General features: G+C 32.3%; 1 protein-coding gene and 1 long non-coding RNA gene across 4 annotated transcripts; both read right to left on the bottom strand.

Annotated features, from left to right (window-relative positions):
* Positions 1-1,804: 1,804 nt before the first annotated feature.
* LOC114415748 lies at positions 1,805-4,901 on the bottom strand. Its single transcript, XR_003667407.1, has 6 exons — positions 4,328-4,901; positions 4,150-4,219; positions 3,943-4,054; positions 3,326-3,583; positions 2,960-3,163; positions 1,805-2,226 (listed from the first exon to the last, which is right to left on the bottom strand). It is a non-coding gene; the product is annotated as an uncharacterized LOC114415748 (long non-coding RNA).
* A 4,411-nt stretch (positions 4,902-9,312) lies between these two features.
* LOC114415747 (probable mediator of RNA polymerase II transcription subunit 26c) lies at positions 9,313-12,020 on the bottom strand. 3 transcript variants are annotated; one of them, XM_028380581.1, is made up of 9 exons: positions 11,275-12,020; positions 11,100-11,168; positions 10,939-11,021; positions 10,745-10,812; positions 10,565-10,629; positions 10,431-10,464; positions 10,212-10,342; positions 10,018-10,102; positions 9,313-9,825 (listed from the first exon to the last, which is right to left on the bottom strand). In XM_028380581.1, the coding sequence occupies exons 1-9, from the start codon at positions 11,692-11,694 to the stop codon at positions 9,695-9,697; spliced, it is 1,086 nt and encodes a 361-aa protein (XP_028236382.1). In that variant the 5' UTR covers positions 11,695-12,020; the 3' UTR covers positions 9,313-9,694. The 3 variants fall into 3 exon arrangements, with proteins under 3 accessions (XP_028236382.1, XP_028236383.1, XP_028236384.1); XM_028380582.1 differs by having other exon boundaries at positions 10,431-10,467; positions 10,571-10,629; positions 11,275-12,019; XM_028380583.1 differs by having other exon boundaries at positions 10,571-10,629; positions 11,275-12,018.
* Between the last annotated feature and the right edge of the window lie 4,321 nt (positions 12,021-16,341).

Below are 16,341 nucleotides of genomic sequence, written 5' to 3'. Positions count from 1 at the left end.
ACTTTATACTTCAGAATACATGTGTTTCTCATTTTCAGCAATCAAATTAATCTAATAAATATAAATTGATTGAAAAAACCCAAATGTATTGAATCATTTCCAATCTATAATTTATTTTAATGCATAGGATGGATGGATAATCAATTCAATATTTATCTGAAATCAAATTCTATATCATAAAGAAACAAACTCTTTCTTTGTAAAATTAATTAATGATTATAAAATAATCATATTCATACCTTCATATATGCCTCTATATTTCCTATTCTTCTCATTCTATGCCAATTCTTGATATATCTAGACTCCGATTAATGGGTTTACATATATCTAATTAATAAACATTTAAGAAATATTAATAATAAAGTTTTTGTAGTTAGGTTAATTAATTTTATGCGTGTCTTAATAATTATAAATTACGTAGGTATCTAAGTAATTTAGTGAAACTCAAATAACATTCACTTGATAATAATTTTAAAATGTATATTAAAAAATGTGTCTTTTGTATTCCTCTAATTATTTTTATTATGTTATAAAATAATCATTATTTATAACTAAAAAAGTCTTTATGTTAGAGGTTTTTTTTATTATTGTGTGATTATAGACGCATGGTGTAAAAATATTAAAAGTATTATATTAAATATAATTTTTTAAAATAATAAATTTTATAACTTTGGTGTTTTCGATATAATGAATATTTTTCAATAAAAATTTCTATTTTTTATTTTTTATTATAATTTGTTCATGAGTACGTCGTATAGAATCCTAAATACCAATAAGTGTCCTTGAAACTAGTTAAAAAAAGAAAAAAAAATATCAAATGACTTGGGTATTTAGAAATTCAAAATAAATAAGTTTTTATAAGAATTAAAATAAAAAGTTATATTTTCAAAACCAAAAAATGTTTAAGTCAAACATATTTAAGTAATTTTTTTAATATTTTTAATACTATAAATACTTTTTTATTAATCATTTTTATATTCATTTCTTATCTATTACTTTTAAGAATAATTGTTAACTGATAGAGAGTATAACTATAAATATACTTGCACCCTAACATCGTATAATAATCTTAAAAGTGCAAGAATAATTTATGTGTTGTGTTGAGTTTAGATGTGGATGGATGATAGGTGATTGCGAATTTGCTACCAAAATTTCCCTTTAGTTTTACGTCGCATGATCAACCATAATTGAACAAAGAACACACAAGACTGACAAGAGTACGGACTCCTCTCATCGTATGTTTCTTTAACGATGATGACATGTTACGGTCTTGACCAAATAATGAACGAATTGCTTATGATGAACTTCTCCGTCCAAAACAATGTTTTAAACGTGCAGCGAAAGCAAAATCAAAATCAGATCCAAGACTGTTGTTAGTTGTTACTACTTACTAGCCACTACGTTTTTATCTTTCTAGGAACGAATTGGACAACACATAAGTTGCACATTGAGCACATTTTGAAATGTAGGAAAAAGTCCCTTCGTCCTTTGTAGGAGTCACATGCATGCATAATGCATAATTAATAAGAATAAGAATAAATAATTACTTTTATCAATTTATTAACAAATATATTCCTAAAAGATAAAAATACAAAATAACACATTTAGTGTTATATTATTTATCACATTATATTATTTAATAAAGAATAATATAACATTTTTTCTGTAGTAAAAGAAAAACTAAATTCAGGAAAATAATATTCTCACATTTCACATGAATTTTTTTAAAAAAACTGATTAAAAAATATTTAAAAAAATAATATTTTTCAGAAATATTATTTTTTAAAAATGCACATGAAACATGAAAAACTTAGTTAATGTAATTTAATTTTACTATTTAATTTTTTTTTAAAAAAACTTTTCCTTAAAGTGTTATTTATTGGAATTTTATCAAGACTAAAAAGAAAATCATTAAAAATAAAATTTCAGCCTTGAGATACTATCATTAAGATAAAATTAGTTAAATTTATTTATATTTAAATTTTAAAAAATTATTTTATTGTTTATAATTAGGTCAGTATAATTCAGTTAATCCTATCCTAACTCCTAAGCATCATTGTTTCATTGCAACTCACCTTCCCAAAATAGTGGCTCGCCCAAGAACAATATCGAACCTGTTGTAGCAAGTATAAAACTCAGTGGGTTCCACATTACTTGGGAAAATGGTCCTCTCTTTTCGATCACCCAAGCTTGCAAGTAGTAGGATACCCCAGTCACCAGTGCCCCCTGTTAGATGCAGGTATGTTCCCATAGTAATTATTAGACATCATGATCATAATTTACTTATTTAATGCAATGGAAGAGAAACTGTAGAGAAAGAGCATACATATAATCATGCCATAAAATAAGCCAAAATAAGTTGCACATAAGCTTTTCTAAAAGCACCCTTAATATTTAATTGCAATCACTGTCAAACAATAGTCTCCTGATTGTTAAAGTATATATTATACTGCTAAGTGCATGACAATTGAATTGGACATTCAGTTAGCTGCACGAACAGCCAGTACTCTCCATTTTTTTCCCATTTCAAAATTCTTTTAGAAATTGGTGAGATTCAAGTTAAGTTCGAAACATCTTTATGGTGTCCTAGAAGAAGAAAAAAAAAAGGACCTTGGTGATGAATCAAAATCTATGCCTTTTATATCATTAATAAACACCATTTGTTTTGTAAGATATTTCAGCACCTCTGGTGCAATTAATATAATATCATTATTCTTATAAAAAAATGTTTTGTAAGATGACAGGGTTTAAAGCAAGAACTAAGATAATCAATAAAATAAGTTGCAAGGTCCTTTTTCTTCCAGTGTGAATTTGTGACAAGGCACATCATTATGACAAAACTTTCGCCCCTGTTTAAATAGGAAAAATATACATAAGGCTCTACAGTAACATTCTTTTCAGCATCAGTGTACCATAGAAAAAAAGTTGCACGAATAGAATGCATCACTTTGGTACTTACACAATAAACAACTTCAAGCAGTCTCATGTTCCAACCCAACTTCCACTGCTGAATATCCCTTTCAAAAGCTATATCAATACCAAAAGACTGAATTGAACTTGACAGGCACTGAAGGCTCGAGAACTTCAGTTTTGCAGGGTAGCTTTCAAGAATTTGAGGCTGTTCTTTTTTGGATCAGTGTGAGTCCAGTCATCAATTCATCAACTGAGCCATAATTAACCAGAATTGTGTGTGTACATACCATGAAAACACAAAAGATAATTACCAAAAAGTAGAGAATTCATAGACTAACACCAAACTCCATCATTCTATACCCTATAGCATAGGTTGGAATATATTGCACAAATTCGCAACACAAGTGGTTACCTGAATTGTAAGCCAAAAACTCCACAGGATGACGCTTAAGAACAAGACTAAAGAACCCAATATCCATCTTTTGCCAAGATGAAAAATGGTCTTCATGGCGTGGACTGTGGTGATGGTGGTATCTAGATAAAATGTGATGTTCTGTCCTTAACTGGGGTCCCTTGTAAGATGCTAGGGGTCGCTACACCAACCAAGCACAATAATACACTTCCAATCTTTGTAATTCCAGATTTTGTCCTTATATTTACCTTCTCCATTCTGCAATATACACAAGCAACTGAGAATTATATTTGCCAGTCACTCACTCTAATTAGTTAACCACTGAACCCACGTAATTTATTGGAATGGAAGGGAATGTGAACTAATTAAATTGGAATAATGATGATAGTATGATATACTAGATTTTTTTTTTGTTCTAGAGACTGTCCTTCAATCGACTAGAGATGATCCAATAGAATTTTATATGATGAAAATTGAACATAAATTCCAACACTAAATATATTGTTTTCACTTGTGAACATAATATAATCTTAAATGACTGTTCCAATCCTCTATGGGTTGTATAATATACAAGAATACTACCAAACAAAGAAAATGATATATATTTCAAAAATTACCTGCACAGCAAAGAAAAACGTAGATGCGGGGAGGGAATTAACAATTGCGGCGGCTAACGTGGCAGACGTGTAAACAAGGGCAATAGCTTGCATATTTAAAGCCAGAGTGAGTCTGAAAACCAACAAAATTAAGATTATATATATATGGCCCAAGGGTAACATTTTATGAGAATTAATCACTAAAAAGAATAATAAATCATACTGTACCCAAGAAATGAAAAACACAAAAATCTTGCAGAAGGTAAAAAATGAAAGTGACACTGGCACTGCCCTTTTTCTGGACCATATAATAAAAATACACGTCAGTGATATATAAACACACTATATGGCAAATCAAACAAAAAACACTAGGGAAAAAATAACAGATCCTTGATTAATTACATACCTTTCAAGTATCAAGGCCAAAGGGACCATAATAACGGTACCAGTCAACTGTCTATAGGAGATAAACACACAGGTATTCATTCCTCCGTTAAACGCTGCCTTGGACAACAAAGTCAGCCCGGAATATATTAACTGTATTATAAACACTGCTAAATATGGCTTTAGTTCACCCATTTGCCTCTGAAAATGTATGAATTATTGCACCTCATTATTTCATTAATCAAGCACATATATGTATATATAGGAGAAATTTCAAACTGGTTGTTCATTGATCCTTCCCCCAAATGAAAACGGTGCACAAGAAATGTGGGGGGACTTACTGTTGGATTAGAAATGTCAGTGGTGTATTTATTCTTCGAGCACTCCTTTTTTTTTTTTTTTTTACGGATATAATAATATTGGGGGTAACGACGTGTGACATTGAAACATGCGTGTCCTCAATCTCGGTTTAGATATTCTCTGAGGACACTTAATTAAATCTTTATTATAGCATCTCATCTTTCGGTTTTTATACCAAAAATATAATAATTTAATAAGAACAACTTGCAACTTTCTCAGGCAACCTTTTCAAAAGGGACACTTTGGAAACGCCTGGTTCGAATTTTCAGGTATTCCATTCCAACGAGTGACTGAATTAATGATGATATTGACAATTAAGACAGTCCTGTTGTGCGTATATGTACATTAAATTTTACAAATTTATATTTTAAATTAATTCAATTTATTAAAATTATTTTTGTTGAAATTGAGTTTACGACTCACGTGGCCATGAATTCATAAAAATTAATTTCACCATGCATATCACAAACAAGTATAGAGAGGAAGGATCCTTTGCCTCAGTCCTTTTGTAGACAAAAAAATTGGTAATCTACTTCTATTTCACATGATTGAAAGGGAAGATGTTACACAATGCATGATAAGCTTCACCATCTGATGTGGAAAACCAAAATCAATCAAGCTAGACTTAATAAAGTCCAATCTACATTGTCATAGGCTTTCTTCGTCTATCTTAAAGCAGCATCTCTATGCTTCCTTTTGGATATGTACATGTTATGTAAAATTTCCTTGAGAACAATGGAATTACCAATGTTCCTCTTCCCGGTAAACAAAAACTATTTTGGAAGCATCCAATGATATCATTCGATAAAGGCCTTAATCAATTAACAATGTCTTTGTAATAATTTTATAGATTGTATTACAGAGGCCGATAGACCTAAACTCCTTGAGAGTATCTAGATTATCCGCCTTTGGTGTTAGAACAATCAAAGTTTCAACTATTTCATATATAAAAAAAAAGTGTCTACTATTTCTGTGGGGGAGGAATCTTATATTGTTTAAAGAAAATTACCTCTTAAAAACATAAAGGCCTGAAGCTTTATACGACTTCATAGAATTTAAGGCATAGGATACCCTCCTTTTCAGTTACTGGTTGCACAACTTTCCAAATTTCATTCTCCCCTATTTTAATTTGGATTGTTATTAACAGAAATAAGGTTAGAACACACCTGCACAGGAGAATTTAAAAGTGAGCTTGAAAGTACCTCTAAGCTTCAAACTTTAAAATCTAATCATCTAAACACCATTTGCCTCTGGGAGGGAACAAACCATGTATTTTGTTCTTCATTCTTTTAACAACAGTTTAGGCATGGAAGAACTTGGTATTAATATCTCCAAGTTTAACCCAATTTTCTCAAGATTTCTGATAGTGGAGCAATTCTTGAAACAAAGTTTGGTCATAATCTCTTTGGAGTTGCTTTTCAAGATAAACTAATCTTGTAGAATCGATCCTTTCCGGAGATCTTTAAACACCTTTAAGCCTATTTTCAATCTTTTCTTTTCCTCCAAAATATTCCCAAAGACTTCCTGATTAAAAGTAATAGACTCCAATTTAACCATTTCCAAAGCTTGTAGAACTTGTCCACTCCCTTCCTTCCACATCTGAAGGAATGTGAAGGGTTTATTTTCCCATATGTGATAAGTTCTCATGTGTGAGCCAAGCTGCTTAGAATCTTAAGGGTTTATTTTCCCTAGAATGAGAGAGATCCCCACATATAAGGAGAATAAGGATGAGTGTTAGTCATTCCTCTATCCAACTTTCTAGCAATATAACATTATGAGGAGTGCTACGAACACACTCTCTACCAATGAACCTATAACGAATACCTTCAACATGCTCATTAGGCATCATGGTCCGAATAATAGGATTTTGCACAAGATCTTTGGATGAAGAAGGACCCTACATGTGCTGTGTCCCACTTATTGAATCTTGTACGTTCATGGGATGTTAGGTTGTTTAATTATGGTCGCTGGTTGATGAGGTTACTCGACATCCTTTATTGGCTTAATGGCTTGCTTCTTGGCCGAATTTTCATATCATTGCGCCTCCTTTTCATCTTATTAGAAATCTTTTGGCCGAATTTTTGCTTAATTATCATTGAGTCCCACCTCAGCAACTTGATCATTCAAATTACAACGTGCTTCCTTTCCCTTAATATACAATTTAAGTAAATCAACCTATTTCATAATTGCTATAACATCAAAACAATTGCTAGTATTTAATAGCTTTTCATTTTTGCTTCCATCTTTATAGTAACCGTGAGACAATTACAGTGCAAAGGCTCCTCCTGAATAATAGCAGTTTCCTTCATTATAGTGATCAATTACACCTATAATTTCAGTTAGTTGCTTGCCCACTGCAATACCATTGTTGGAATTTGCTTCATTGTGGTCGCTGGTAGCCACTGGGTCATCTATCTTTTTATCTAGAAATTTTTGTGTTAAATAGCATTAGCAAGTGGTACAAATTATATGCAGGCCTTCATATTCAACTTTGTACCAATAACTATTCAACCATGCATACTTTACCGACAATTGGTTATGTTAGATCAATTTCAACACACACACATGCAAAACAACCATGCTTGACTCGTAATGTTTTAAAATCAACCTTCATTAGCTTTCCAACAGTCTAGTCATTGCTAACAAAAAGCTTTCATCAAAATAAACTAGAATAAGACCTGAAAAATGGATTTATACAAGAGTTTGATCCACTTCTGCTGTTGGGGAAACAAATTCGGACTCTACTGTGTGACCACTAAATAATGATCGAAAATCATCCATGATCTTCTATTCATCACCTTCTTTCTATCTTCTACCAAATCAAATCCTGCCATGAAAAGTCGGTTGTGGACATCCATAATACTGAAGCCCCCCCCTGTAATTTCAAAATCTTTGTTAACCTGTCTTTTATCACTTTGTAACCAATGTTTTTCCCCAGTAACATATTTCCTTGAACACACTATCCGCCAAGAAAACCTTTGGCAACAGCCTACTACTTCCTTCATGCTCTATATGTATAAGTTAATGAACAACAAGATCAACCTTCTCTCTTATTGGAACCACCAAGAACTTTGTCATGGAACGAAGTCTTGACCTATGTACTTCCTGTATCCGACAATTTGCTTTCTTTTCCATTAAGTTTCAATGCAATTTTAAATGAATAAGAATGTTGACATGATATTTCTTGTGCCTTCTAAAGAAAGCACATTTATTATAAAGCACATTTATTTTTACTTTCAAAACTTTTTTTGTCCTTATTTTTTGTCCTTTTAAGGAATTAAAAGTAAAGACAAGAAAAAAATAAAAAAAAACTAAATATAAGAACAAATAGTTAAAGAATTAAAAATAGATAAAAAAATATACAGGGACCAAAAACATAATTTAAAAAAAAAGAACTAAAACAATAATAAACCCTAAAACACAAAAAAAGTTAATTTGAATAGGAAAAAAACACACTAATGCATCATTACTGTTTTATCCTTTAAATTAAACAAATTTTATTCACATTTTGATATTTATAAATTGTGATCATAGTCAGATAATTATTTTCATAATAATGTAAAATAGAACATGGGAAAATTTTAATTTACCGAATTTGTTGATGAATTCTAACATTCCAATAGCCATAGTTTTGAATTTAGAACTGAAAGTTATGAAATGTTGACAAAGAAATAACCAACTATCATTAATATGTAGGCTTAACTGTATATTTTATTATCCAATTATCATCATTTTACAAATTTTATCATCCAAGTCTTCAATATTCACACATTTTATCATTCAATTTTTTTTCACACATTTTATTATCACATTCATAACAAAATAACATTGTTTTACCAAAACTGATAACAAAACATCATTATATTTTTTAAAAAATAAAAATTAGTGACATTATTTGGTGATAATGCGAGAAAACTAAAAACATGTGATAAAATTCAAAAAAAAAAAAACTTAGATCATACAATTGACAAAATGATAAAAGTTTGATGGTAAAGAAGCCCAAAAAAGAGGGCAGGAAGCGTGGAAGCAACTTGAAGGCGCAGGAAACAACCAAATAAAAGTGTAACACACTCAAGAAGCCCCAAAGGAGAGGCCGTACTAAAACAATATTTAAGATTAAGACATTTTCTGGTAAAGGTGCAAAATTTAATGAAGTAAATGATTTATTGGTCATACAAAATTACCTAACACGTACCTCCACATCAAATTCAACTATCACATTTTAAAAGTGCAAAATTAAACTAGAGGGAGGAAGCCGAATAATTGCGATAAGGAACATGTTACGTACTAACTTGTATGACTAATAAGTGCCCAACTGTAAAGTTTGACAAACAATTTGGCCATTAGAAGAATTTTCTTTTGACACAAGTACCCCATTTTTGTCCATGTGTTGTGTTTCAAATATTAGACAAAGGGGTGGTGGTAAATGGCTTGCTGCACCAAATAAAACAATTTTTACGGCAAAGGATTCGAAAACATTAAGCAAGGACGAGTTTTGTGAACGTGTCAACTTCCTAAGCTTAAGACTCAAGGCCCCCCATCATTAATCCCCATTCCCCACCCACCCGGAGCAAAATCATGGAGTGTGATCACTTCTTGACTTCCATTTGTTGCTTTTCTTTAAGAAAAAGGCTAAAATGCAATTAATACCAGAATTCAAACTTCACCCTAAAAAAAAAACGATCTTTTTATCCATAAGGGAAAACCTTTTTTAGCCCTAACCCTTCCGTCCCATCCCTATCCTGTTTCCTGAAATCACGTGCTCCTCAACAAACCGACAAACGCGGGTTCGATGGGTACCCTTTCAAGAAGAAAAGAAAATTATATTGAGGAGTTCTTTTCTTCGCTTATTTATTAATTTAAATAAAAACCACAAGGAAAAAAAAAAGGTTTATGGAGAAAAATTCCACAGGGATGATGAACAGGGTTTGGGACTTGACTTATATCCGCACCCCTCCCACAAGGCTTTTTTACACGCAAAATGGCACCAACAATGGAAAAACATGCATCATCATAATAGTAATCACCATCACCAGTGCCTTCCCTGAGAACCACCACCACCACCACCACCTTTGTTCTTCCCAAAGAAGGCATTATTCTTGGGTTTTGACTTCGGTAACTCATGGATGTCCATCACCTGAATCGTTCTTTGCCTTTTGGCTATAAATACACCACCGCACAAACACCACAAATAACCCGTCAGTTATATGTTTATATTTATATATAAATATATATATATATATATATATATATATATATATATATATATAGAGAGAGAGAGAGAGAGAGAGAGAGAGAGAGAGAGAGAGAAGTATCATCAAAAAATGAAAATTATGGAAATGAAAATTCCACCAATTTCAGCCTCTTTGTAGTTCTCTTGAAGCCTCCTTCTCGCGGAAGCAAGCCTCTCCGCGTCAAAATTGCTATCCCTCTGTCTCTGCAATCAATCATTCAACACTGTCAGGACCACTCAATACACCTTTTACATTAATATTTCAGTGACACCAAAATGGTGATGAAAACTGAAATCATCATCATAACCGTACGTTTTGAGTAGCGGAAGCAGGGGTTGAAACTGAGGGTGATGGCGCGGGTTTTGGCCTAGGTTCACTGCGGGGAACTACTTTGGGTTTGTGTTCTGCTTCTGAGTTGTTACGGTCAGACCCTGAGCTACCATCTGCGTCAGCAATGACCATATCAACCAAATGAAAACAACAGTACCCAAAAGATTTGTGAATCAGATGCTAAAATTATGCTATACTCACTGTGTGGATTGGGAGAGTATGCAAAATCAGGAATCTGCTAAAGGAATAGAATAATGTAATATATTTAATTAGCTCAACTTTCCAAAGGAAAAAAAAAAAAGCACCACTAAGCCAAAAAAGATTATTTCTTTGACCTCAACCTGCTGATGATGATGCCCATTTTGGGTGGTTTTCTGCACAGGCGGCGAGTCTCCATCAGCTGCCAAATTCCACCACACCAACATCATCATTAATTACCATTCATAACTTCACATGCGCTTTATAAAATCCCATACTATTAACCTAATAATTATCAATTAAGATTATATTTATACCCATCAGAGTGTTGCTTCTTCCCTGAGGATTCAACTTCACCCATTCATCAACAATTTCCTTCCACTTCCTGCGAATAACAAATGAAATGAACCAAGTCAATCAATTGAATTGAAGCTCACGCAAAGCACGACAACCTTAATTTCCGCAAAAAAGATTGAAACTGAAATTATATATTCATATCTCTTCCGGGAACCTGACAAGCAACTTCACCAATCGCCGTACGTCGTTTGAAGGATGTTTCCGTAACCGATTCACGTGCCTCCCGATGTCAGTTTCCTACAGGAATCAAAAACACCGTTAATTAAAACATCAAAGAAAAAGAAAGTTCCGAAACAAAAAAGTTAATTAATTTACCTTCAACGCTTGGAATGTAATATCCATGTCCGCTAGGCTTTGCAGCAACTCCACCAAAGAATCTTCAGACTACAAAGGAAAAACAAAACAGAGAGATTAATTAATTAGATTGTTTTCTAATTGAGCTTCTAATCTGAATTTGAAAAATAAAACAAGCCATGAATTGAACAATTACCTGGTCAGGCTCTTCGAGTTGCTCTTTAATCTCGAGAATCTTCTTCTGTTCGTCGTCGAACAAACCACCGTAAGGATCTAAATCCTCCTCGCCGTCGTTGTCGTTTTCGAGAGACTGCGGCGTCGCCGGGGAAGCGGCAGCTGCGATGGCAGCGGCGCGGCGTTGGTGCGGTTGCCGTTCAGGGCTGGGGCTGCTCTGCTTCTTGATTTGGTGACCGTTGAGGTCATTGCCTCCGTCGTCGCAAATCCGGCACTTCGGAGTAGCCGCCGTGGCGGCGTAGAGGCGCTCGACGATTCCGTCGCGGCGGCGCTTCAGCTCACCGGCGGAATCCGCGGAGGCGACGGCGATTGCGGCGTCGATGAACATCCACACGTCGACGCCCGCGGTGTCCAATACGGATCGGAAATCGTCCAAATCCATAACCGAAGCGCGCGCGTGGATTTCACGGAAAAAGAGTTTCCGAAAAACCGATCAATCAGAGACTGTATATAAATAAGAAAAGTTTCTTCTTCTGTTTCTGTTTCTGTTTCTCTCTCTCTATTTGTGAAACGCTAATAAACGCAGAAAAAGAATCTAAGAAGATTCCTTGTTCTGTTGCAACATCAGGGGATCTAAATTATTAATCCTGAACGGAAACGGTAAGAGGTAGATAGAAACGACGACGTACAGATCTGAGGTATGGCGTTGGGGATCCGGGAAGAGTTGCAAGTTGTGTGGATAATGGAGTAGAGAAGGGATGAGGAGGGAGTATATTCCATAAGAAAACCTTAGATTATAATTGGATAGAGTATTTTAATTGAGAAAAATAATTTATCAGAGAATTTTAAAATTTATTGTTTGGATGTTTTAATTTAGGAAGAATTTAAATTTTTAGAATTTTAAAATAAAATTTTAAATAACTAAAAAATGTGAAATTTTAATTTTCTTTAAAAAATGAGAAATTGAAATTCTCTCCTTGATAAAATAACTTTCTAAAGCGTTTTTGTATTCCTTTTATAATCTTTATCTTCTCTTTCACATGAAAGTTGTCGAAATTTCGTTCTTAAACTCATCACTCTTTTCTCACGTCGATGATCCTCTTCTTTAAGAAATACTGTCTAAGTTCGTGGAGCGTCGATAGAGTGTGGGTGTAAGAGAACACCTAGAATTGCACTCACTAGTCAAGGACGTAGTCATCATTATCCATCATGTGACGGAGGTGCTCATTGGTGCGAAGGGTCTAGTCATGCGTTGCGCCCTTGACTGAATGTTAGGTGTGGTGGTGTATATCGCCATGTCCCGGCTCCCCCGCGACTTCTCATGCCGCGTCAGTTTTCTTTTTCTTAGAAGTACATCAACCATATCTTCTCTCTGCATTCATTTTTTCTCACCCTCACAATTTTAAATTTTTTATTCAAATACAAAATTTTAAAAATAAAAGAATTTCAATTAAAGTATTTGAAATTCTTAATATTTAAAATTTTTAAGAATTTTAAATTCTCTCGTCCAAACACACTATTAATTAATTTTAAGTGATTTGAGATTAGTTTTTGTTAATTGGGATTTGGTTGGATTGAAAGGTGGTGTATGTGTGTGTACAGCTACAAAGTGCAACAGTAGTATGGTATAGTATGGTATTGGTAAATGTATGTAAGGTATGGTTGCAGGATGTGTAGACCGGTTTTTTTATTATTATTATTATGCTTGCTGTGGGCTAAGGGAGATGAACGGACTAACACACAATGATTTTGAATTTTATACTTCTCTCCCCACTTTGGGCCACGTTTCTATAGGTAATAAAGTAAAATATTATTTAAATCATTGAAAACAAGATTTTCTAACATTAAATGACATAGTGGTATAAAATATGACCTGAGACAAAAAAGAAAGATTTTTTTACATATTTGTAGTCAGGGGTAAATTACTAGTAATAAATGAACAACGTATAACATAGTCGGTAGACTCAATTCCTTAAATATGCTGAGAGGTTCTTATTTTTATTTTTCTTAAAAAATATTAAATAAAAAATCATTTAAAATATCAATTTATGTGACTATATAACCAATAATAATAGTATGTTTACCCATCTTAACTCAAATAGGTAATAGGTAGTAAAAGAATTTCTTTAATTAAATGTATTTTTCATAAACAGGTATAAGTTATATGATAATTTTATAAATATATAAGAAATAAAAATAAAAATGAATGATATTATAAATTTATGAATAAAAATGTATAGATGTGTACAAGTTCGGATTGAATTGAATCGTTTTCCAAATTCAAAATCTGAAAAGATTCAATTCGATAAAAAAAATTCAGTCTTTAATTTTTTTTTTTATCCTTTAGTTTTCAGTTTATTTGATTATTGATTTTTTGAATTGTTTTTTTTTTACTTACATTAAATTGGATTGGTTTATGAACATAAGAGGAATTCAATTTCCTCATCATGTGTAATATATTTTTTTATATTCTATAATTGAGGATGATAAAATGGATTGGAGTTGTGAAACTATTTATCCCACCTTTATGGTAGGGTGGGTTAGGGATATTAATTCAGCAATTTGTTTTGACCTATATTGTTTAACCCATTAAGAAATTAGGACGAGGCAAGGCGGGGTTGTCTTACCTACTTAATAGGTTGCCCACTAACTCGCTTAACTAATGCTTAGGATCGAATGTTGGATAAATCTTGATATTTTGTCGGAGTAGTATTGCAATTTCATTTCCTTGAATGCTTTACCTATTTTGAAGACACTTGACATTGTATTTTACACTTGTTGTCAACTAAAGATAACAAGATATAACTGGTGCAGTTAGGTGCACGCCTCTTATTTTACTACATGATATAGATAAGTACATGTTTCTTGCTTTGTTACATAACACGAGACATTATTTGATTTTTATTATTTTATTTCCACTCATAGTTTTTATAGAACGAGTAATCAGAAATATAATTTAGTTAAATTTAAATATTTTCTAAAAGTTTTAAAATTAAAGATCTTTCAATAATGAGTTGATTTTCTAGATTTTCCATGACAGTCTACATATCTTCTAACATTGTAAAGTGCCATGTGACAATCATTTTCTCTAACCCTGTAAAGTGCTATGCAACAATCATTTTTTTTTCTCTTTTCTTTATTAACTTGGTTTGAATCACTTATAAGCGAAAATAATAATTAAATCATAAAATTTAATTTATAATTTCTGTGTTTTTTTGTGATATGAATCAAATAGTAGAAGATTTTGCCAATTTATGTAAGTTGACATTCCAATTTTTCATGAAGATTAATATGATTGATAGTTATTAATCATAATTAACTTTCTGTGTGTGTGATTTTGAATTGATTCCTTCATTCTGATATATATATATATATATAAGTCCAGTGCCGGATGCATATTCTACTAAGAGCAGATCTGAAATAAAGATGCCCTTAATATCACATGACATACTAAAAAAATTCCATTTTACCATTTGTTTGTCTTATTATCAAAATAAGACAACTCACGTTAAACTTTGTTAGCATAGAAATTACAACAAAATGGTATCGCAAATTCTTACATGCCTTGGTCAAAAGGTGAAAATTGTATTAGTATATTATTGTCTAAACTCTGATTTCTAAGTAATTCATAATAGCTGTTAAGTCAATGCCACTTCACGAATCTCATTTATTAATACCAATGCCCACACTTTCTAGTATCTTGTTACCTGGATACAGTAACATTATACAAAAAAAAAAAACATTTATGCCCTGCTAATACAAATGGACAAATTTGAAATTCATGCCAATAGTGTAACAAATGAAATTCAATTAATGCAATAAAAGTGACCATCAAAGAGTTAATTGCCTCATAAAGAAAGGAATCCATGAAGCTAAGCAAGTCAAGAAAAGAAACAACTGGCCGATTCAGGTAAACAAAACTTGTTAAATCAATGATTACAATATCAGCCGTATGATAATAGGAGTTATATGGTAGAAGGCTTGTTTCAATAAATAAATACTTATTATATCTCATAAGTACCAACATGTTCTTGGACCAAATGATACTCAAATCTTATGAATGAAAAAAAAATAATTGAAAAAAGAGAATCTCATTAGTCACTTATAAAGTCAATAAATACTTCATATTAATAACTTAAATGAAATTATATCTCATGAGTCATAAGAAGAAAAAATAAGAAAAAAGAAAAGCTCAGCGTAAGTTAAATTTTTTTTTTGGAGAAACTTCTCCACTTTGTATCATTAGACCCATCTATTAGGCATGAGCCCACTCCTAAGCATTTGGACCATATTATTTGACCCAATATGTTCAGCGTTTGGACCTAAGCAGACCTATCCTTCCAAAAGGAACACGGTGGGCACCAGGAAGAATGAAAGCTCACTGTGGGAGACGCGTGAAATGTCGACTAGGCTGAGAACATTGAATTTAATTGAAGTTTGGGGACCAAGAACCACCCTTAGTTATAGTATGGCGTTGAAGGAAGTGCCAAGAAGCTGAAGTAGCAGCAATGAGTCAAATGGGCAAAGGCATAGCAAGGAATTTTCATCTGTAAATAGGAAGAAGTTATATCTTATAGGATTGAATAGGTGACTCAAAGGAAAAAAAAAAAAAAAAGGAGAGGAAAGAGAAGTATTAGCTTTGAATATCTCTCGTTAATGACAATTACCAAACTAACAATTAATATTTATTTATAAAAAAAAAGCTCTCGTGGGTTTAAACTTTAAAGTGTCTGCAGGTATGAAAGAGAATGCAAGGTGCCATGAAGAAGGCTAAAAACAATTTCCTCTACTTCAATTCCAAACCAATGGTTATGGCAGTCCGATCTAGTAGAATTTGGGCCCCAACTGTGGTGTCTGCGTGAAGAAAATAAGGAGTGAGACCATTCCATGTTATAGGATATTTGGGCCCCAACTGGTTTAGTACAAATGCTCTTCTTTGTAAGCATTTAATTAGAAAAAGGAAATAAAAAAGTAAAATCAATAAAGATTTTCTATAAATTAAAACTAAGTTATGCATGTTTTACTTTTACAAAAGATGAATGAATAAGATAATTTTTTAAAAAAATATTAAATATATAGGTTAATATTA

Source organism: Glycine soja, chromosome 6 (genome assembly GCF_004193775.1).
Source record: "Glycine soja cultivar W05 chromosome 6, ASM419377v2, whole genome shotgun sequence".
Taxonomy (NCBI): domain Eukaryota; kingdom Viridiplantae; phylum Streptophyta; class Magnoliopsida; order Fabales; family Fabaceae; genus Glycine; species Glycine soja.
Note: the sequence above shows the minus strand (reverse complement) of the source record. Positions and strands in the feature narration are given on the sequence as shown.